We start from the raw sequence: 24,110 nt of genomic DNA, 5'->3' as shown, positions 1-24,110 counted from the left end.
TGAGATTTCTTCTGTAGACACGCTAACACCAAATTCAGTTTGTTATTATTTTTTTTTTGTTGAACATGTGGCTGTTTCTCATGGAGGACCCCTTTACTGGATTCACTTGCCTCATGGCACTATCGTTTCTTCTGATAGGACCATCCAGCGTCATTACCTTGTGCCAGCCTAGAAATCTCTGAGGTTGGGGAAGTGACCTACAGACCCTCGCTTGCTCAAGACCTAACCAAACCAGGACAATAAAATGGTGCAGCAGCCTCAAACCCTACCCACTGGCTCATCATCGTCAACTACCACCACCACCAAGACCTCGAGGGGATTGACTGCCATGATCTCCTACCTATGACTGCAGAAGAAACGGGGTCAAGTCAATTCATCCTACAACAAAATAAATATTTTTATGGGGTTAAAGTGCCCTGTGGAGGTCATTTATTATAAAGAAACCAGGCAGCCGGGATGGATTCAATGCTGAATTTTTAGATGGGCGAAAGTAGGGGAGATCAATATAGAACTGTGGGTCTCCTGGATGGAGTAGTTAATGCTTAAGAGCTTCAACCCTCCCCTCCGTGCATTCTCTGTTGGCCACTGGCCAGATGAACATGCCATCACACCTAATATGCCAGTTCTCAATACTTCTCCTGATGCTTAGAAAGCTTCAGATTTGCAGGCTAGAGGTATTTATGGCCAGCTGCTACTCATTTGCTCTTGCAGAAATATTTTTGGTTGAAATTGCTTTTCCCTCTCTAACGTACTTAGGGCAAAAGGCGTATTTACAGAGGCAAGCCACTGCCTCTCTAAGGTATTGTAGTAAGCAAAGCAAGAAGGCCACTTTCTTTTGAAAATATCCACTTCTTTTGAAAAATACCGCTCCTGAGAGAACATCCACCCAAGCCAGAGCAAGTACGGACACTGCCGTGTGCAGTACAACTGTGGCCTCTTCTGGCCATTCTTGGTGAAACTTTACCTCCAATGATCTCAACTTTTTCAGCCAACGGATCTGCACTACAACATTTTTTTTCACCAGACAGCACAAACCCTTAGGATTTTAAACGAAAACATTATCACGGCAATGTCACAGCCCACAGCCGCAGGTGTGGTTTCTATCTCCATTCTCCACCGCATGGAAAAGCCAGGTCTGGTTGTCTTACTGACGGAGACACATGCCCTTGCTCACCACTCCTTACGTACAGGCTGGGAACCCGGGACAGCCTCCCCTGCAGAGTGACCGTGGCTCCTTGGAAACAAATCGGTCCCTACAGACTGAGAAGAGAATCCCGGCACGGCTTCTAAACGGATGGAGTAGTTCATAGCCATCAAAAGCAGAGAAGTTGCTCTGAACTGCTATTTTTATCTCGTTCCAGAAACGCATCCTCTAACTGTACTAAACCTCCAGCTGATCAACAAGAACTCTGCTGCGAGAACTGAACCTGTAGGTTTTTGTATTAATTTATTAACCTCCTCTTTCAGGTCCCATTTGTACATCTCAACGCACTTTAGAGACACCAGGTACGGAACTTCTCCGTTTTCTCAAAAGGCTGCTTTGCGGTGGAGAAAATGAAGGTCCGTTGAGATTAAGGGGTCAGAGTGAAGTCCTTTGCGTGTGCAACGGGATGGCTACGACCCAGAAACAGTCACCCTCGTGCTGATGCTCACCTCCCAGGGCCACCTTCCCCACCGGTGTCCCCCTTTGAACCCCCTCCAGGGACAAACCCCACATCTTCCTGATGATTCTTTGAATCTGCACATTTGCATGCTACAAGTGAAGGAAGAACGAGTTTCGCGGCGCGCACCAAACGGTTAACAGATGGCAAGAAATTACAATAATTTACTAAGTTGCGTTGGGCTTAAGAAAACAACCTGGAATACGAAGGCACTGAATCTTACTAAAAAAGACATATTTTACATATTGCTTCTTCATAATACAAGCTGTTCTTCATGAAAGCATAAAACTTGCTATTATTTGCACCTCTTTTCTTCTTCTCTTTGTTTTTGCACACACGACGGTGTGGAATACAGATCTGATGTGTGACTTCGGTATGCGCTTGAGAGACTGACTGCGGCTTCAGATGTTAAGGCACTTAGGCGATGTGAGATGTCATCGGAATTTTATATCTTTTCTACATTATTTGATCTCAGATCTGGAATACAAATTGTGAAATACAAGGCAAGCTTTACAGCTGTCAGTAAAATCCCAGCAAGAGAATAAACGCTGCAGACCATTTCCTGAGCGCGATACGTATCTCTAGATGGTGACATCATATGTGTATATTCAAAAGCAACGGTCTGGATTTAATTATTTCGATATCTTCTTAAAATACAAGAATTGAGGTTTTTGGTCTTTACCTGAGGGTATGGATTTCTCTTGGCTATGAAGCGCAGGTTCATTACGGGACAGATTTAATTGCCACATCAGAGTTTGTGTGTTGATATTCTACATCTGATGTGCGAAAGTTCAGGGACGCCAATCAGGCGCGGTGCAGATGTCACTCTGCAAAATGTTCTCAGACAGTCTCCATCTGTCAGATATGGTAATACTCGCGCTCCGTCAATAATTCACCTCCTTAACTCCATGTTTCCTGCATTTGAGTCAGAATTTTTAATGTCAGCCTCACCAGAGGATCCACCTTGGACCGACAGGAATTGCCTGATCTGCATTCCCCGTTCAGGCTGTGCGTTTCTGTGCCCTGGAGCCAGTCGCCTTCTGCAGTTGAAGAATCATCTCTCAGTTTACTCCGTTTTCTACCGATTTAGCTGCAAAACTCACGGGACAGCATTTTCATCTCATTCAAGGATGGAAGTCAGAGGGTAACGCCGCGGCCAGCAGGGCGAGGGGGGGATTCTGCCCCTCTGCTCCGCTTGGGGAGACCCCCCTGCAGTGCTGCCTCCAGCGCTGGGGCCTCAGCACAGGAGAGACACGGAGCTGTTGGAGCGGGGCCAGAGGAGGCCCCGGAGATGCTGGGAGGGCTGGAGCCCCTCTGCTGTGGGGACAGGCTGAGAGAGCTGGGGGGGTTCAGCCTGGAGAAGAGAAGGCGCCGGGGAGACCTTCCAGCCCCTTCCAGTCCCTAAAGGGGCTCCAGGAAAGCTGGGGAGGGACTCTGGCTCAGGGAGGGGAGCCACGGGACGAGGGGGAAGGGTTTTCCACTGGAAGAGGGGAGATTGGGATGAGATATTGGGAAGAAATCCTTTGCTGTGAGGAGGGTGAGCCCCTGGGCCAGGTTTCCCAGAGAAGCTGTGGCTGCCCCATCCCTGGAGGGGTTCAAGGCCAGGTTGGACGGGGCTTGGAGCAACCTGGGCTGGTGGGAGGTGTCCCTGCCCAGGGCAGGGGGGTTGGAACGAGATGATCTTTAAGGTCCCTTCCAACCTAAATCATTTTGTGATTCTATGGCTTGACCCTGTTGGTCCTCTCAGTTGTGCTGGTGTTGTCCTTTGCTCATTTTCCCTCTTCCCTCCTATATTCAACAGGAACTTGCCCTGGGCCATTGCCACCCCCTGCTCCTCTCTCCTGTCCTGAACTGTGACCTTGAAGGCACCCTTCCCAGAACTGGCCACGTCTTCACCTGTCCCCCTTGTGTCCTACCACTGCTCTTTTACACCCTACCAGCCGGGCCATGCCTGCTCCTACACCTGAAACAGGCCGAAGGCTGATTGAGCCTGAACAAAAAGAAACATTTCTGATTCCCGGATGCCATTGCATCGGTACGTTGAGCCGTTCCCCGCCTCAAATCTAATTAAGAGAGAGACCTCTGCAAAAGATACGACTTCAGTGCGAAGAAAAGTGATGAGCAGTGACTCTTAGAAACGTATCGCGCAGCACCAATATCTGTTATTTCCTAGCAGATCACCGGGTACGAAGCATTGCAGTTTCTAATGAGATCTGACTGACAGGGTAAACCAATCTGCTGCTTAAGGACTTGCATGTGTCTTTCTATCTGTGGGGCTTGTGCTAGAAAGATGCAGCCTACTGTGAAAAAGGCAGGACATCTTTCTAATTGCTTCCATTTGCAGGCTGGAGCTAGGCAATAGAGACGCATTTCAAGCTGACAATCCAATATTTACCTTTATTTCAGCTGCAGACAAACGCCCGGGATGGTTGCTCTTCACACACTGATGGTTCCCCCCTTTCTTTGCCATTATTTTTTTTTTTGTGTGTGTGTGTCACGCCAACTTCCCTCCTTAAAAAATCCGTCCTTCCTCGAACAGCTCTGTTTGCTGTGCGTTTACGCGGACGCTCCCAGCAGACTCCCGCACCTTCGGCGCACGAACTCAGCCCAGGCAGAGCCCACCTTTAAGCCCGGGAGCAGGAAGCAATTTCTAGATCAAACAGCAGCTCCGAGCAGGTTTACGTGAGAGCTCAGACGTGGAGCTGACATTCACCTACGCTCACGGGGAAACGTATTCCCGTGGGATGGCTCCGGAGGTTTGTTCAGGCTCAGTCTGGAGTCTGGGGTTAAATTTTGACCTTGTTTGAACAGTGTCGATCAAGGCAGTCCAAGGCTAGGTGACAGAGACACCTCAAACCAGAACTACCTCCATGATGTTATTTAACCCTTTAGGAACTGTAAGACGTAATCGGAGATTTGCTTCTTACATCCCCATGAGGTTGGCAAATTAAACAGCATTTAAATGGCCATCCTAGAAGCATAGAATGGTTGGGGTTGGAAGGGACCTTTAAAGGCCATCTTGTCCAACCCCCCCGCCATGAGCAGGGACATCTTCAACTAGACCAGGTTGCTCAGAGCCCCGTCCAACCTGACCTGGAACGTTTGCAGGGACAGGGCATCCACATCTTCTTTGTTCCATTGTCTCACCACCCTCAGAGTCAAGAATTTCTTCCTAATATCTCATCTAAATCTCCCCTCTTTCAGTTTAAAACTGTTACCCCTTGATCTATCTCTACATTCCTTTGTCAAAATTCCCTCCCCAGCTTTCCTGGAGCCCCTTTAGGGACTGGAAGGGGCTGGAAGGTCTCCCCGCAGCCTTCTCTTCTCCAGGCTGAACCCCCCCAGCTCTCTCAGCCTGTCCTCACAGCAGAGGGGCTCCAGCCCTCTGATCATTTTTGTGATCCTCCCATCCCTTCTGCCTGCCCTTGGCAAAGCTTCCCTGTAACACCAGCCAGCTCACAGACGAGCATGGAGGATCTTGCTCCAACGAGAGCGACGAGAGCGGGCGATCCATTGAAGCCCATTCCTTGTGCTGGCAGGTGCCACTCTTGGCTGCTCTAGAGGAAATAAAACACCCTTAACTAAAAGCAAAACCAGCTGAGCTCCCTCTTCTCCTTCCTCGCTTCTCCCTGGACTGCGGTCACTTGCAAAACAGTAAGGATCTCAAAAAACAACTAAAGACTGAATTGCAATATTTAAATACATAAAGAAATCCAGCTAGAGATGCTATTGCACATCCATGGGTTCAAAAACATGCTCGTGGCCTTCCACAAGGGCGGAGAGAACCTTGAACATCGTCCTCCTTGAGCTCTGCACGGTGAACAGGCCCTGGGGCAAAAGGTCCTTCTCCATCCCTCCTCCAGGCTCTAACACAGAAATCTCTGCCACCAACTCTCCTGATCTTTGCTGGCCCACCGAATTCCTGGAGGGAGAGCTGCAGGCTACATGCCCGCCCCTCCTTTTTGCTCATTCTTTTTGTTTTTTGAATTAGAAACCAGCATGTGTTGGCTCTGCAGGAGAGCCGAGCCCCTCCACCAGCTGCATGCATAGAGGTGACATCCGCACCGACTGACCGACAGCCATCCACCACCAAAACGCGAGTCAGGACGCAACGAGTGTCACCAGGAGATACCAGTGAATGGAGAAGGCTGTGACCCTTAACAGGAGACGGATGAGGAGGACCTTGCTTTCCATTTCGGCACTATTTTGCCTGTTCAAAATCAACTTTTGCCCCTTGGAATCATGAAGCACAGAATGGTGGTCCTTTTTCTGGATCTCACACGGGTCCCTTAAGAGACCTGGGGTCTGTCATGACACTTAGGATCTATTCCAAGGTTGTAACCTTCCAGTAAGATCGTGACCACCAACCATTCATCTTCCACACTGGCGTGGCCTGCCTGCCTTCACACCCCAGCAGCTGCGTCTCCACCAGCACTACGTAGGTCTTTCAGATTTCGATCCGCTGTGCCCAGCAGTGCCCAATGCCACCAATACAACGCCCGGTTCAGGAGGGATGAAGTAAAAGGAATATTTTGCCGCTACCTTTAAAGTCTCTCAGCTCACCACTTCCATCCCGGCACGTTGCTGCCTCAGCGTCCCCAGTGGTTGTGTGATGCTTGGTGTGACTTCCATAGCCTGAAGCTCTGGAAGTGCAGGGGACCAAGCGAAGGCAGGAGGAGAAGGTGCTTGGACTCGACTGAGAGAAGAGGATTGCTAAAATCTTCCTATGGCGTTTTTAAAGCAAGCAAACAAATGAAGCTGCTCTCCACGCACACAAAAGCCTGCCTAGCCCCTTCATGGCTAAAGCCAGTGGTGTAGCACGTGTGTTTATGCTTTACGTGGACCTGGAAATGAGCTTTCACATTCATCTTCATATTTCTATGGGATAAAAAAGCCTGTATTAACCCGGGGAGCTTCTGAACACCATGGTGGGGCTGTGGTTTTGGTCTCCTGATCCAATCTGAGACCTGGTCTGCAGACTGAGCAGCCTGGGGAGCCGGTGGGAAAGCCCTGTGAGCTCTTCCCAGCCCATTTATTTCACGTTTCATGGAAAAATCAAAGGAGATTTGCAAGGAAAAATGCAAGGAGAGACTGAACTCCCCCTGGGGCAGGATGGACACCCAGGGCTGGAAATCGGGTAGAACTCCTTGGCCCACCCATTGAGCCCACACCACACCATTGCTGACAATATACAACTTGGTTTTGCTCCGCATTTTCGCTACGATCACCCGCATACCAGATTCGGTGCAGTCAAATAAAGCCAACGCCGACGAGTACTCCGGTATTTTGCAAGGACCGCCACCAAGGTGACAGCGACCACCAGGACCCGCGCCCGCAGGATGCGCTTTCAAAACCTGGGCCGCAGAGAAAACCCAACACCCGCCCTCCGTATGTACCGCAGACCTGGGTAAACACAACGATCCCATTCCAGCTGGGCAGCCAGAGTTTCCTAAACTTGGACCGTATATTAAAGCAACTGCAGCTCTACAAGTAACCGGTCAGTGGCTGAGCATCCTCACGGAGGCCAAAGTCACTAAAGGCAGAAATTAAGAAGGAAAACTTCTAACGAGAAAATTCCCTTCCCTTTAATTACCATTAGCAATGCAGCATGACAGGGAGAGATAAACACACGTGCACCTACACAAATAAGGAGCTTGGGAACACAAAGTAATTACTTTGATCCCCCCCCCGACATTCAAAACTTATTAGTCTCGAGAAAGCACATATCAGCAAAAGACTGTCACCTCAGGGATAAATGAGGAATTTGTTTGTAATTCATTTCCAGGAGAATATATCCTGATGTTGTTCATGCAGAGTAGGAACGTGCTCTGGCCAAGTCTGACCGCCAAAACCACTTCTTAGAAAATGTTTATTCGCATCTTCCTGAGCTTGTTTTCCTGGAAACGGGAACGCCAGTTTCTGCTGGCTGAGAAGTTCACCTCCATTGATTGCTTCACTAACACACCAAGAACCAAGCAAAGAAAGTCAATGAAGCCTCTCGGTTTTTCAGTCCATTTCCAGTTTAGGAAAATTGAATTAATCTCTTCACTCAGAACAACTCAAAACATTCACATTCAGGCAATGAAAATCATTACAGAGGCCACCAAAACCTGTATCTTTAAAGGTTACAGTGCGAAGATTAAAAACGCCTCCGGGAAAAACTGAAATCGCTGATAAAAACTAAAACCATTGAGTCAACAGCGGAAAGCCTGGGCAGGACCGGCGCCTTCCAGTACCGACTGGTATTTGAAGATGCTTCCTCCGCTACGTGGACCGATACCGGTTTAGAGTGGATGCTACGTGATTTCCCACACCCCAGCGCGTTCGGACATTAGGGATGCAGGAATGAACTCATCTCCATAATCCAGTTAATACAGGGCTGCTACTGGGTGTAAAAACCCATCATGGGCGCTTACGGGTTGATCCGCCCACCCGCAAAGTCACCTCCCGACCTCAGACAGCCGAGGAGGGGCTCATCTTACCTAGTGATAGACGTCTGCTGTGGATAAATCCACCTGAGCGGGTCACCTCTGCTCCCCGAGCCTCCTGAGAAAGCAACAGGCACTCGTAGGAGGCCCTTCATCTCATTTCAAAGAAAATTTAAACCAATTCAGAAAATCGCACTCTAATCATGCTCGCTTCTCGCTGCTTGCTGTAAAGGGAAGCCAGGGCAGCTCGCTCCGATGGAGACGTGACTCTGGCGGACCTCTAGTTATCGAGCAAGTGTTCCTCGGTTCAACGGGTCAACGCGTATATCTGAAAGTTAAACTCAGGCTTAAACACTTCGTTGGACTTGTGTGGGTGTTCTTTGGGCTGCCACGGCCCACGCGTCTGCGAAATGCCTGGTGTGTGTTTTAATTACAAAGCCAGCAAAATCCCCTCCTTGAGGAATTTATAATCCATGCAGTCACCAAAGGAAAGGGAGTGACGTGCTCTGTCATTACCCAGTGGTCCAGCCACTTTCTCTCCATCTTCATGTGCTCAAGTGCTCTCATTACGTGAAAATTACTTAAGGACAAACACGAGAAATGTCATCCCCCAAGAGTCGGGCTCTTTGCTTCCGAACATCTGGTCTATCACCATTAGGGCATTTTGGAGTTTTTTCCTAATGCGGAGAATTGGCAGCAGGCAAGACATTTCCCAGACACGCGCAGTGAATAAGAAATCTGCTACTCAGCAAACCTGAGACCAAAAGTTGTCCATCCTCAGGCCGGAGGGAGGCCAAATGGCCCGAAGACGGTGCGGGAAGAGCAGTGACTTCTGCACAAGGATGTGTTGGCTCCTCCTGCCTCCCCTCTGCTCCTACCTCCAGCAATCCCCTGCTTCACCCCTGATGTCTGATCCTAATTTAAGATAAACTTCCATTTTCAGGAACATTACCATTTCAGAGCCTTACAGCTCATTTCCTTGTTTGTTCCCTCTCCCTCAGTTGTGCCAGCACAGCTGTTTGCAAGGCTCGCTGTGAACCAGACCGGGGAGCTGATCCCGCCAAAAAAAGAGAAAAAAGCTGATGCAAAACCCAAAACGTAGCCCTTCCCCGAAGCTGGATCGTTTCCCCGCTCTCATTTACTGCGGCGCATCAGGGCCTGCTGTGCAGAGAAGGAGAAGAGGAAGGATGTATTGGCCGAGGTGTCGGCATGGCGGGGAATATGGAAGCGTGATCACAAATTCGCACCGAGCCTTCAGAGCTGGATGCTGCTTTCCTCCTGTACGACGGGGTAAAAAGCTGCTGATCTTTTGTCGTGTGCCGACCGTGCGTTCTGCATAGCAAATAAAATACAGTGTGTTTTGGGGGCAGTTCCCAAGGAAACTTGGCAGGAAAAGCACCCAGTGCCGTTCTAGGGAGTATTTCAGAGCTGCACAAACCAGGGGCATTCGGATCTACTCGCATCCGATGTCCATCAAGATGCCCAAAGATGGGAGAAACAAACTGTCGGCCAGAGATACCATAAAGACCCCATCTCCAAATGTGCCAGGACACATCAGGCTCCACAAAGAAGTCTGGTTTTGCGGCAAAGAAGAAATACTTGGAGGGCATGGTCATGGCTCAGCAGGAAGACTGCAATTCCGGGCCTTGGGAAGGTTTCCCTTCCCAAAATGACAAACCTGGGACAGCAAGAGATGGCTTCTGAGTCCCGGGGGATTCAGAGCATGAGTCCTTGCTCTGGCAAGATGACCCGAGAACCATTTTCAGCCTTCCAGAAGGGTGTTGCCTTTCCTGTACATCTTAGAACCACGGGCCAGTGATTCGAAGTCTGGCCAAACTCCTCTCCCAAACACTCACAGACGTAAAGCTTAGCTCTGAATTTCACCAACCTCTTATCCTGGAGAACTGAGGAAGGGACAAGGAGAGTTTTTTGCTTCCTGGCACTGCAAGGAGATTGGGTGCAAGCATGACACTGAAACCAGCCAATTTTGGCACAAATGTGGTAAGCTTGACCCACGGTGAACTGGGACCCACCTGAGATGTCCAGTCGTGGGCATCACGGTGAGCTACCTGGGAATACTGCATTTTCCACTGTGGTCTCCACAAATATCCACAAAGCTTCTGAGATGGTCAGAGGAACCGAGACCTTTTCCAACACACGAGTGGTTGGTGGGACTCGGCGTGGCGTATGCTGGTCCCTAACCAGTGTCAAGTGGATCTCTTGGCAGGAGATCTGATTCTCAGCACGGCTCTTCCTTCATCAGCTCAGTGAGCTCTTTGGTTTCTTCCTTCTCTGTTGTGACCAACCAGATGAATTGCACGGCCAACGGTGTGGTATTTCCCACTGCACCTCCGTGGAGGAGAGAAGAGCAGTGATTTGGGGTTCCCCAGATCAGAGTCACGTCTTCCAAAATCCTCTCTTGTTTCTGTGCTGAGGAGCCGGGCAGCTCCAGCCAAGGACATCCCCATACTATGGTTTCCACAAGCTCATGCAGGACTGCAGAAGCGGAAAATTTGGGAAGTCTCAAGCAGGCTCCTTGCTGTAAATGTACTGTAATGAGGAGAGCGGTCAGAAACCCCAAGAAGTGCTCTATGAAACGCTGTGAAGGCATAAATGGGTGTCCCACTAAACCTCATAGCAGCTGCAGATTTAACTGGAAATTAAACCACATGGATGGGCGATTTGCTCCAGCGCAGTTTTAATGAGTCCGTAACAGGGCAGCTGTTTGGGATGCACGGGGCATCACCCGGCAGCACCCATGGTGACGGACCACAGGGGGACACAGTCTCTGATCCTCCAAAGCGCATGGGGGAAGCAAAACGAGGAAGGGGAGGGGGGCGGGCATCAAGCTGAGGGGTGGTTTTTAATCCTCTGTGGTTGGGATTTTTGGTTAATGCAGTGAAACCACTAATTACAGCTAATTAAACCTGCACTGAGATCAAAGCTCAGTGGAAACTACAGGGGGGAGAAAACAAGAGAGAAAAGAAAGGAAAAGAAAATACGGATTTTGTTGTAACCAAGTCCTTAATTGAAAACTAAAGCAGCTTTGTTAATTAAAAGCAGCAAAAACAAAATGAGGGCATGCTCCACAGATACACAACATGAGTCCAGCATCGTGATGGAGATAATGCGTCTTTCCCACGCCGTCAGCAAAGAGAAGCTTTTCTTCCAGAGCCTGTTCTGCTCCTGGCTCCTCTATAGGGAAGGATCTTCCTAGGATCCATACTGCAAAGCATCCGTGACTTTTACCTCCGGCAGCATCGAGCGCCTTGGGCTATAAAGTGGGGAGAGAGGAATTCCTCCAGACTAACACATTTACAGTTTTTATGAACAGGGACGGGGCTTTTCCTACCAACACCAAGTCAAGAGGAGATGGGTCAGTGACCAGCATGTCTACACCAAGGTACCAAAACCCCTACCGGTAGCTGACTGGAAAAAGCAGGGGTTCGATCTGTAGGGTTGTCTACCCGCCCCCCCTCCAACCCAAGACATTACAGGAGACATACGTGTGATGCCACCTGCTGCCCCTGCCACGCAGAGAACCTCGCGCAGGTGTTGAAACTGCGCCCCCAATCTTGACACCCATCAATAGCGACCAAACACCTGGGAGACTGTCATAGTTATCTGGTGAGGAAGTGGCTCCATCGATCGCTCCCGGGAACCAAAACTCCTCACACCTGACCTGCGGGAGAGGTAATGAGTGAAGTCAACCGGGACCCAAGACTCTGCGCAACAGCCGCTCCTGGACCACAGCTAGATCTCACCTGTTTTTTTTCTCTTTCTCTTGAGCCCATGCCCCTCGTGTCTGCGTCCACATATTATCCTGTACTCGGCGATGAATATTTCACGGAAAACGAGCCGTGGGCGTGACTTGCTGTAGTTTGCCCCCTTTTCTCTGCAGCTGAACCCCACGATACTGAACGCATCACGGCATCTCCCCAGCAGCTTTCTGGGAACATCAGCTCCGAAAGCCAGGCTGCTCCTAACGCAGGGGCAGAAGAACGTGGCTTTCAGGCAAGGAAACTTTGAAGTAGCAGGACTATTGTGTTTCCAATTGCTGCAGCTGCAGGGAAGGAAGAAAGAACAGATCTGCAGCACAGTCAGCTCCAGCTCCAGCTCAGTTCTGCCTGCAGTAGAAAGATACCTGCAGTATCCTTTCTAGTGGTCTGCTCCATTTGCTTTGGAATCTCCGAAGCGCTGTGCAGGATACGCGAGTTACAGGGCCCGGTACCCAAGTTGTCTACTCAGCTAACGTGGGTTTTACTCGAACGGAATGATTTTAAATGCCCCAAATTTTCTCCTGGCTTGAGTGCCGCCAGCCGCAAGGGAGAACATCTGAGATACCCTTTTCCTACAGTTCTGAATCACAAGTCAAGACAGGCAGCGGAGGAGCATCACAGGAGCATTGCGGAGGCACCTGAGAGCAGAAGAGCAGTTTGCTACCGAAGGAAGGGGATCCAGGTGAGGATCCGCTGGACCTGGGGTTCAACGTGCACAAGTCAAGCATCGAGACCGGCTCTCGAAGGAAGCCTCCTTCGACCAGCTACATCCTCAGGCAACCTGGGCACCCAGGCAGCAAACGCAGCCTGCTGTTTCTGTATCTATCAAGAATGAAATCAGAAAGAGAAATAACATGTGGCAATGAAAAGGACTTCTTTCAGAGCACCGGCATGTCTGAGGAATTGCTAATGCACACCGGCTTCCCCTTCCCTCCGCAGCACCCAGTAGATGGCAGCAAGTTATTGCTTATTCCTCCTGCCTGGGACAGCCTCACGCATTAGGCAAGAGGCACAAATCTCTCCTGCCCCTGTGCAATCAGACAAAATCAAGTCCCCTGCCTGCCTGTCGTGGCAGGAGAGGGGCCCTGAACGTCGAGCATCCGAACCAGAACCGCGCTCTGAAATAAAGCACCCCCTGAAATCCCGCTGATGGGGCTCAGAGATTGCTCCCCGTGGTATTTTCCAGTTCTCCCCACGCGAGAATCAGAGCCGGGTGGGACAACCCTGCCACCTCCACGGATGCCTGCGCTGAAAGCAAGGGACCTGCTTGCACTGGGAAATTGTAGCACAAGGCCATCTCCGCCTCTTGTCACCAACTGGGCTACTCCTAAACCCCGAGCGTCTATATCCACTCTGCTGCTGGGATTCATTCAAACTTACAAGCAAAAATAGAGTGTTTGTTAGGTGCTGGAGCAAAGCTGGAGCAGATCCGCTGCTTCCCAACCCACGCTAGTCCCTTCCCATCACACAGCGTGGCCCCATGCAGACATCTCGGCCCCCTGACCTCGGTACCCAACCCCACCAGCGATGGAGCGGTTTGACACCGGTTTGAAAGAAAGCTCAAGGTCCAGCTGCATCCTCCTCCATCTACACGCTCTTACCCTCCCCACCTAAACAAAGACGGGTTTTGGGTAAAGGGTGTGTTTCCAGGACCCATTTAGGGTAACTGTGCTAATTGTAACTCCCTCCTACAAGTGCCTTGGCAGTTCTCACTTACTTGGAGACCAGTATGAGGACTGGTGCTGTTCTCCTGACCCTCTGCAGGTGGCTGTATGGGTGAAGGGAAGATGTTTGCCCCAAGAATATAAAAATACAAGCAAGTATTGCATTTTATTGTATATTATTTGGCAGTGGTAGCTTAATGGTTGGACTCGATGATCTTAAAGGTCCCTTCCAACCTAGACGATTCTATGATTCTATGATTTTCTGATTCTATGATTTTCTGATTCTATGATTCTAAGTACATGAACATTGTAGCATCACGGGTGTCACCGGGAGAGCACAGGCGCGGAGGAACAAAGTCAGAGCAGCAGCTGCAGCTGTATTTTGCTGGGGAGCGGAAGCAAAGGTCATTCTCTTTTGTGAACGATAAAAATTCAAGCAGGCCTTGTACACCGCTAGATTTGATCACAGGTGTCTGAACTACATTTCAAGGGCTTATTCATGGCCAACCTCTAAAGAACTGTCTGGCATGCTGATGGCTTCTCCCCATGCCTTCTCGCTGGGGACTCCTCCGGAGTGGCTGGGACCTGCAGGCGATGACAATGTAGGTGCCCCATCTATTAGAAAGACGTGGTCAGAGCCAAGGGCCCTGCTAACGTCTTTATCAGCAGGAAAAGATTCCTGGTCCCCGCAGGATGGATGGCCATTGCGACCGCTAACTTGAATGGTAGCAGCAGGGAAACCTCGGATCTAACTCCTAGGTGTACAGACACCTCTGGTTTTCTACACTGCAAACCATTTAAGGGATGAAGGACACTTTCAGACCCTGTAACGATGAGTAGCACCACTCCGAAACCTTTATCTCAGAGGTCAAAATGACATTGTGTTGTATGAAATGTTCACATTTCATCGCTGGTCTCTCGCTTCCCCTTGCAACCACCTCAATTAACTTTCAAGAATAGGGCAATTTTATCACCGCTGCACGTCTGAGAAAGTTTTTTTTTCTTTTCAATGAAAAACGAACATCTAAGAGTGGAACGATATTTTATTTAAGGGTACGTCTGAAGCAGAACCCCAGCTTTTTTTGACCACCTCTGATGAAATCTCTGCATAAACACGCAAGTGTAATTTTTGGTGACGATAGAGGGGGAGTAGGAAAGAAGGCACGAGGGAAAAGACCTGAACTGGAATCCAAATTGGAAGCTGGATTTTATCCCTCAAATGTCACAAACCTAATTCTGGGTCTGAAACTTCCAAAATTTGGAGGTACTTGGAACTCACCCTCAGTCCCAGACTTTGCAGTATACGCCTAGGTATTACACACGGGAAGAAAATACTGCTTTTTCTTTAATACACTAGTGCATGCCCTAATGACTGACTGCATTTCTGCTGGCCTAGATACTGAACACATATATAAGGGAAAAACCTATTAATATTTGCGGGAAATTTAGCAAATGCTACAAATCCTTTTGCGGCACCTCAGCAGCCACAACCAGTCTATTTTACCCTTTCTCCTGTCGGTGGAGAAACTCCTTGCTAGAGCTCGCAGAACTTGGCAATTTATTTTTTTTCAACGGAAACGTGGTCCGGCTCTGCTTCGTGATGCTCTGTGGAGAGAGAGTTTTCCTACCCGGCTCTACCTTGAACTGAGAATCTCAAAGCAAAACTCATTTGAAACGAATTTTCCCCTTGCCATGGTACTACTCCCAAAGCAGCAAAACCTGCCGTTGTCACCTGCAGGTTACTGATCTTTTGAAAAATGTGGTTTAAACAGCAAGAGTCTCACTAGAACCAGCAAGCGTTACATGGGTTAAGATCTTCTTGTGAATCCTCTACATGATTTTGGCTTCAGAGGAAAAAGATCTTCCCCCTCTGGCTTCCATGGTTGGGGTTTCTCCTGCCTAAGGCACCAATTAAGAGAAGAACGGGGATGCCTAGTGCTCTTTGGGGGCCACAGAAAGCCTTGAAGAATATATAAAAGGTGATAAAAAAACCACAAACCCAAACCCAAAATCAAAAGCATCACACCCAGGAAAATCTCGGAAGTCTTTTGGCCCTTTCCCAATCAGTCTGGTCTTTCCTATAAACTGCAGCACATCGGATATTGAATGCATTCACTTCGAGAAAAGGACCATACAGGACCTGTTCCAGAACTGAAACTTAACGTATGAAGAGTGATTGTATGAAGACTAATGTATTGATCGTGAATTGTGGCTGATGGCTTCTTGAACCCCGAGTGTCACACACAAACAAAGAAGTATCAAGAGGGCAAGGGAGCAACACAGGCCACGACCCGGCTGTCCAGGGGAAGCACCAGCCAGTTGGCTTCAGATGAGGCTCAGATCCAACCTGGAGGGCAAAGAGCTCCATAACAGCCTGAGAAAATCTATTTTTCTGTGTGTGAAAACAACACTAGAAAACTTTAATGTCTTTCCCTGATCAAGGGAGCCCATGAGTTTAAGTTCCTTAAAGAAATCAGAATCAACATTGAATTACTTTGCACAAGGGCAAATGCCTACAAAGACCAGAGATGGGGCAGCGAGTCCCAAGCTGGGTTAGATCCACTTCAGAAATCTTCCCTCCTATTCCATCCCCATCCCTGGAGGTGTCCAAGGCCAGGCTAGATGGGACTTTGAGCAACCTGGTCTAGTGGGAGGTGTCCCTGCCCAGGGCAGGGGGGTGGAACTAGATGGTCTTTAAGGTCCCTTCCAACCCGAACCATTCTGTGATTCTATGATCACCCAGTTCCCTGGAGAAGCGAAGCAGGGAGGGAATTTACCCCAGTTACCAGGAGGTGCTGGGGGGAAGGAAGAGCAGGTGAGTGAGTATTTCTCCACCAGCTCTGCCACTGCTCCCGTACATGAAATAACCACTTGCTCCTCGTTTCTCATCTTTAAAAAGGCAAAACTGATAGTTAGCTGCCGCGCAAAGCACTTACAGATTCCTGTATCAGCTATATCACAGAAGTACAAATCACTTTTATCCTCCATTGATGTTATTTTATGCTTTCTGGGGGTGAACTGTTATGTTTATTTTATAGTTTGAATAGACCTCAGTAACTGGAGTCCCTGGGGCAGCATGAGAACTTGCTCGGGTAATTGTAAATTCAGGTGAGCAGGGCAAGGTTTGGATGCACAAGACGCCTTGTTTATGTAAAAAGAGAATCCCGATGATAAGAATTCAGGAGTCATCTGAAGAACAAAAGAATAAAACATACTCTCTAGATCACAGAAATCTGTCCCAAAAGAAAGAGGGGAGTGATGCAGTCATGAAAGCTAAAAAGAAATGTTGTTGAGTTTATATTATGGGAAGTGATCTGCATCACAGGTACCACCAAGCGCCTGATGCTGCTGTGCCCAAAGCTCAAGTGTCTCTTCTGAGCTCCACAGCTCTTGATGATGGTACCCAGAAAGCTCAGGTGTCTCTTCTGAGCTCCACAGCTCTTGATGATGGTACCCAGAAAGCTCAGGTGTCTCTTCCGAGCTCCACAGCTCTTGATGATGGTACCCAGCAACTCCAATGGCACAGGAGAAGATCTAGTTGCCACGTAACTCATTAATGAAGAGGGCTGGTACGTGTTTGATGTTGTGAAAACTGCTGGTTTGGCATATCGACCATCCAGCAAGATCAGGAGTGGGGAACACGTTACCTCCTCGCCCTTCTCTTCAAACTCCCCGTCAAATTGCGCAGCACCACGAGTCAGAGCTCCACGGCTACTCAACCCTTCCCGCAAAGACCTCTCCAGAAAATGGCCAGCTGTGCCAGCCTCCAGCAGCGCTTGGTCAGCGTTTCATTATTTGGGTGCCAGTTGCTGTCAGCACCTGCTCAAGCTCTGTTCTGCCTGCCAAAAAACTGGGCTAATTTATTTAGCATTTCAACAGATCAGGGGAAAAAAAAAATCATTTAAAGAAGGAAAGATTGACTTTGGGAACTCTATTCCTTGGAGAGTGTATAATGGATATTTCTCTCTTCCCCTCCTCCAGGCCTCAGCATTCATAACTTCCCCACGTCAATGTTATTATGAAGAAACTAATTCAATAATGAGATCATTCCCCATATGAGAGCCCAAGAAAATGAGGCACTCAGTCATACCTACTCTCCCTCATCTGAACGAGTCGTGCTTCTCTCCTAATTCAGTCTCCAAGAGCAACGGCCAAAAGATGACACCGACTATTTCCAGTGTTTGTGGTGGGTCGCGTCCGAGTGTCACGCAAAACTCTGTCATTTGGTCTACACGCCTTAATTTGCAAGTTCCAGGCTCTCCCTTTGGCTGTTTCTTGGGCTCAGCTGCCAGTTGCTGAACCAGCTGCTGCCACAGAGGATCAGTCAGTACAGCTACTGGTAGTCAGCACCCTAGGGCCATGGGCAAAGTACGCACTGCTTAGTGTTTGCTTATTCCTCAAATGATCCCCCTTTAGTGAATAAAGCATCAAGAAGGGTGAGAAACTTGCAGGCGACCTATCATGTCCAGCTTTGCTTTTATTTTGCTATTACTACTACTTTAAGAGCAACAGAACTCGAAGGGAGACAGCATCTGGCGTCCCCGAGGTTCACACACGCTGTTCCTGTGAGTTGCTAAAAGTTGAAGCCTTCGACAAACCAAAGTGTTATTTCTCTGGGCATGAATCCAGGCCCCAGATTCATCCAGTTTAAGTTCCAAGACCTATACCTAGAAGCTTTTCCTTGCCCGGGTTTTGGTCTCTTGAGAACCACACCGACAGGAAGCCCCAAGCACAGACACTTTGGTGGGACCTCCACTTTTGAGCTCATGCTGAGCTCAAATGATCCATGTTGCTCTGAATGTTGTTCAACAAGGGGGAAAGTGAATATTACAATCAACACTTCTATGGGTTTAACGTGATATCCATCCAGTTGCCTGTAGGAGTGGTGAAACTTTTGGAAGGAACTACCTCTGTACATGTGGACATCAAAACCAAACACAACATGGGGTTCTCTGCTCACCTTGCAAAGTCCAGGTCAGCCTCACGAGACATGGTGATGTTCGTCAGGTTTTGCTGGAGGATGAAGATGTTCCTACACATTTTCTTGATGCCAGATTCACTGATGCGCTTGAAGTAGTGGGCGCCGTTGATAAGAATGCAGGAAATAAGGTGGCCCAAACCTGCGAGGGTGAGGGGAGGGAAACAAAGAATAAAATCACATTAATGACAATAATTCATCATGAAACCCATGAATGAGCACTGTTGAGCGGTACATGAGAATTGGAACAGGAGATGCACTGGACCGTACGTGGAAACAGCCCTCAGTATGACTCCTGTGCATTTTAGGAGGACTTTCCTCAAAGTTTCCTTAGAATCATAGAATCATAGGGTTGGAAGGGACCTCTGGAGATCATCTAGTCCAACCCCCTGCCAGAGCAGGGTCATCCACAGCAGGTGGCACAGGAACGCATCCAGGCGGGTTTGGAATGTCTCCAGAGACGGAGACTCCACCACCTCTCTGGGCAGCCTGTGCCAGGGCTCTGCCACCCTCACAGCAAAGAAGTTCCTCCTCATGTTTAGGTGGAACTTCCTATGCTCAAGTTTGTGCCCATTACCTCTTGTCCTGTCCCCGGGCACCACTGAAAAGAGTCTGGCCCCATCCTCCTGACACCCACCCTTTCAGTATTTATAAGTGTTGATAAGGTCCCCCCTCAGTCATCTTTTTTCCAGACTGAAGACACACAAATCCCTCAGCCTTTCTTCATCAGAGAGATGTTCCAGTCCCCTCATCATCTTGGTAGCCCTTTGCTGCACCCTTTCCAGCAGTTCCCTGTCCCTCTTGAACGGGGGAGCCCAGAACTGGACACAGCACTCCAGGTGTGGCCTCCCCAGGGCAGAGCAGAGGGGGAGGATGACCTCCCTCCACCTGCTGGCCACACTCTTCTTGATGCCCCCCAGGATGTCATTGGCCTTCTTGGCCACAGGGGCACATGGCTGGCTCATGGTCATCCTGTTGTCCCCCAGGACTCCCAGGTCTCTCCCCACCGAGCTGCTCTCCAGCAGGTCACCCCCAACCTGTCCTGGTGCACGGGGTTATTCCTCCCCAGGTGCAGCACCCTACACTTGTCCTTGTTGAATTTCATAAGGTTCCTCTCTGCCCAAATCTCCAACTTGTCCAGGTCTCTCTGGATGGTGGCACAGCCTTCCGGTGTGTCAGCCACCCCCCCAGCTTTCCTTCTGCAGTAAAAATACAAAACTGCCCCCAAACACTACGAAAACTCAAAGTTGCATTATCATAGCCATTGATATTTCCAGGGCACTTCCAGATTTATAATCAGGCTTTGCATAATGCCCCTTTCAGTCCCTCTCTCTGTCTGGGCAGGGCAATGGACCACTACTGTGCCTACAAAATTACAGTATTTTCATCTGTTACCAAGCGTGGTATTTTTCCCTCATAAACTCACTGTCCGCAAGAGCAGAAATGATCTGCATTTCAATGCACTTGATGTGCAACCTCTCTCTGATCAGTCTTGAACAGTTTCTCGAGTCTGAATGATGTCTCCATCTTTCCTCCGCTGCTGAAGGACATAGCCAGCTGCTCAAAGCCACAGCCAACCCCAAAATCATGTATTCATTTATGCCGCATCACAAATAGCAAAAAACCCCAGCCTAATTCACTCAGTACACGGGTCTGTACAAGACTAGACATCGACTAAAAGTCTGAATTAAGAAAATATTTTCATATACAGGCAACCAGCACAGGGTATATGCAAATCCCAAAACTGCGCTAAAGAGAGAGATCTACATTTCATGAAGTCCACGTGTATGAATTTCAACCTTACGGCTTAGCAAGATGCAAACAGTCCCCATGGCTCTGTCTGGAGCCATTTCACTGTCTCCTCCAACAGACGCAGTAGACCTGAGCTGTAAGAGGAGCTCCACAATGTGCTAGTGATCACTCAGTTTGCCACGGATTCACACAGCTCAGAAACCATTTGGTTAAAAAATGCTCCATGGATATGGGGGAGGAAGAACACAGATACTGAAAGCCTTCTCTAGGACCAGTAAGCGGTGGTCAGAATAAGGCTAGCCAGGTTTGCAAAGCCTTCATCCCTGCTGACCTAAGCGGCCTTCCAGTACCTGAAGGGGGCCTACAGGAAAGCTGGGGAGGGGCTGTTTGCAAGGGCATGTAGCGATAGGACGAGGGGCAATGGCTTTAAACTAGAGCAGGGCAGGGTTAGATTGGACATTAGGAAGAAGTTCTTCCCAATGAGGGTGGTGAGACACTGGCCCAGGTTGCCCAGAGAGGTGGGGGAGGCCCCATCCCTGGAGACATTCAAGGCCAGGCTGGATGAGGCTCTGAGCAACCTGATCTGGTTGAAGATGTCCCTGCTCGCTGCAGGGGGTTGGACTAGATGGCCTTTAAAGGTCCCTTCCAACCCAACACAGTCTATGATTCTGATTCTGTGATGTATTATACTAGGCAACGGGTCCATCTCCAGTCCCTCCTTTCTCCTGACTTTGAATAACCACCACATAAGAGGACACGTATCCTGGTGCGCAGGGAAGAGAACTATGCGTCAGTGTCACAAATAAATACAGGGGAGATGAACCAAGGCATGATTTATATTCTCCAAGGTAATCACGACAGATGAGACATCAGAAGAGCTAATGTTCTCTAAATTTAATTTTAGAAATGGAATGGCTACACTTCAGATAGGAACTGTGCCGTAATAGAGATGTGCTTGTAATATATACACATGCCCTAGGGCTTCCCGGGGAAGAATTGTCCTGCAAATACATCAACTTACCACTTTCCTACTCAGCATGGGCCTGCTCCTCCTATTTAGCCTGATACGCTCAGAAATGGTATGGAGACAACAGGGCTTTTGAGTGCCCTGTGTTCGCATGGGTCTTCCTTATCAATCTGCTGTAGGAGGCAACAATACCATGGTGTGCCTTACCCCCAGAAGGAACACGGTTGAGCTTTGGGATGAGAATGAAAAATCATTTCATAAGAACCAAACTCTTATGGTAAATGCCTGACCTTCGAAGATGTACTGGAACTTGTGCTGCTGGAGGCTGGCGCTCATGGCTTCCTCGATAGCACTGATGTCCTTGTTGAGCCGGACAACGAGAGGGTCATAGTCCATACTCTCCACGTTGGCGACGATGGCGTAGTTCCCTTGTTTAGCCAGCGGGATGAGGTAGTGGAAGCAATGGACTCTGCGAGACAGAAGAGAGAAAAGTTACAATGCAACAACTCCGATGTTAAAATATCGGTGGGTATGCGAAGCGTTGTGGCTTTATTTTATAGACTCAGAGAATGGTTTAGGTTGGAAGGGACCTTAAAGATCATCTAGTTCCAACTCCCTGCCATGGGGAGGGACACCTCCTACTAGACCAGGTTGCTCAAAGCCCCGTCCAACCTGGCCTTGGACACTTCCAGGCCACAACTTCTCTGGGCAACCTGTTCCAGTGTCTCACCACCCTCCTCATTTTCCTTCCAGTGTTCAAGCTAGTAAAAAATAACAACAAGTTTAAGAAATGGGTGGTTATATCTGCATTAACTGCATCCTCCTCTTGCCATTGTCTCATCTTGAGAGGTAAATACAAAGGACCCTTCATTAACAGGTCTGACCTACATCACTCCAGTAAAATGCCAAATGTCTTGTCACAAGGTTCTCCAACTTCACACATGATGGTTCGGCAGCACTTCAATACTGATGTGCAAAGCAGAACTCCTTCTACGTACCATAAAGACCTAATCCCAGTTATAACTGGCAGAAGGAACGAGCCAGAGGACATGAAAGGATACTTAGCAGGCCACGGTTGTGTGTATTCTCAAGGATTTAATGCTATTACAACTTTTTTCTTTTCTGCTCACCCACCTGGAAGGGCTGTAGGCAATGTGCCCAACCATCATCCCTCCATTGAAGGAGAAATTCTGTGCATTGAAATCACCTATTAAGGTTCTGCAAAAAAACTGTAATTAAGTAATTTCTCTTGAACCTATAGACGAAAGTCATACGTCCAGCAAGTAGGTAGCAAAACTCCTTCTATTTTTGTAATTCTTGGCTTTCACCCGTATCGCTCAACAGGGACGGGAGGTTGGTCGGATTCTTCTGAATTTCATCTGCCAGGGAAACACGGCCAAACCACAGCCGGGGTGAAATACCCCTTGCACTCAAAGCATCACTCAGGAACAGCACACTGAGACAGCAAGTTCACACCAGACCGGCCCCACCAGTGGGGAGCTGTGTGGAGGTGGGAGAAGCTGTGATGGGTATATCCCGTCTTTCATGTCCCTCGTCCTCCTGGAAGACACCCTTGAGGTGACCATCACAAGCAAGTTCAATTTAGGGCAGTTCCAAGAGTGAAAACATCTCTCTGCACTCTTAGTGCCTGCTCCTATATGACTCTATATAGGGCTTTTTACAGGAAAATACTGTAACAAACATTAAGTAATCGAAAGCTCCACGGTTATTTGTAACAAAAGAAATGCTTAACGATCTCAATGTGCCAAAAGATTTCCTTTAAGGAAGCAGACATAAATCCGAGGAGCGGGATTTCAGCGACCGCTGTCCTCGGGTGCCCATGCCCACATGGCACTGCAGGAGGAGACGCCAGCGCCGGGCTGGTGCCAACCCGCGTCTGGCAGAGCTGTGACCGAACGGGGGGCCCTGAGGGAGGAGAAATACAAGGGGGTAATTGCGTCGTCTCCACCCCGCTTTGCTGTTTGCCGGTGTTTTATCAGACTCCACCTGCAACAGCAAGAGGCCGGATAAATTCCCAGGCTCTTTACGAACGTGCTCTGAGCGCCTGTTTAAAGCTGAGGGTTTCTGTGAATGAACAGACGCAGTACTCTGCACCTTGGCGATGGCACGGATCCGGGGAGCTGGCGCAGGAATCTCAGGGAAACCTGCTAGTAACAGCCATCAGAGGGACTGGGATTTTTCTCCGTCATCGCAGGCGGCTGCAAACGCAGAGTGATGAATATGGGGAAGCTCCCACCCCGCTGGGGGATTCTCCTGGTCGTTAGCGTTGCTTTTTCTCAATCCTTCCCACCCGTTGCACAGAATAACATGCTCTGGTGTATTTACAGCATCAAACTAGGGCTCCTGTTGGAAGCACTAGAGGAGGTAGGGCAATGGTCTGCTCTGAAATGACAGCACAAATTTTTCCTGAATTACATTTGCACTTATTTCTGCTTAATCCAAGTGCGATGGAAAACCACAGAGGACCGAGGCCAGAAAACCATTTGGGCTGGTTCCCATACCATGAGTCCGGGTTATCTCGGGCATCACCTCGCATTACATCGCAGCTGGAAAGCTGCTCCGTTTCCATACCTTAGCAATCCTTCCCCTGAATCCTTCAAACTCCAGCTCATCTGTGATGCCAGCAATCAAGTGGCCAGCCGATGATGGATAGCAGGTTGAAGGGCTGCTGACAATAACTAATGTGTATTTTTTTTCAAGCTACCTACTAACTTCACCAGAGCTCTGCCAATGTACACAAGGACACGACATGGCTTAGGATGTGTCAAGGCAGAACAAACCGATGGTCCATCAAATCTCACTGCCCGTCTCTGACATCCGCTTCTGTTCGATGCTCCAGAGAAAAGCGACGCAATGAAAA

General features: G+C 49.0%; 1 protein-coding gene across 1 annotated transcript in view; it reads right to left on the bottom strand.

Annotated features, from left to right (window-relative positions):
* The window catches only part of EXOC4 (exocyst complex component 4), a 430,815-nt gene that overhangs the window by 12,632 nt on the left and 394,073 nt on the right, over positions 1-24,110 (bottom strand). The window contains exons 16-17 of the mRNA XM_054189731.1: positions 21,520-21,698; positions 18,493-18,652 (exon numbers count right to left, since the gene is read on the bottom strand). Of these exons, the coding sequence (XP_054045706.1) occupies positions 18,493-18,652; positions 21,520-21,698 (339 nt within the window). The remainder of the gene's footprint in view (positions 1-18,492; positions 18,653-21,519; positions 21,699-24,110) is intronic.

The sequence above is a fragment of the Rissa tridactyla genome, chromosome 1 (assembly GCF_028500815.1).
Source record: "Rissa tridactyla isolate bRisTri1 chromosome 1, bRisTri1.patW.cur.20221130, whole genome shotgun sequence".
Classification (NCBI taxonomy): Eukaryota; Metazoa; Chordata; class Aves; order Charadriiformes; family Laridae; genus Rissa; species Rissa tridactyla.
Note: the sequence above shows the minus strand (reverse complement) of the source record. Positions and strands in the feature narration are given on the sequence as shown.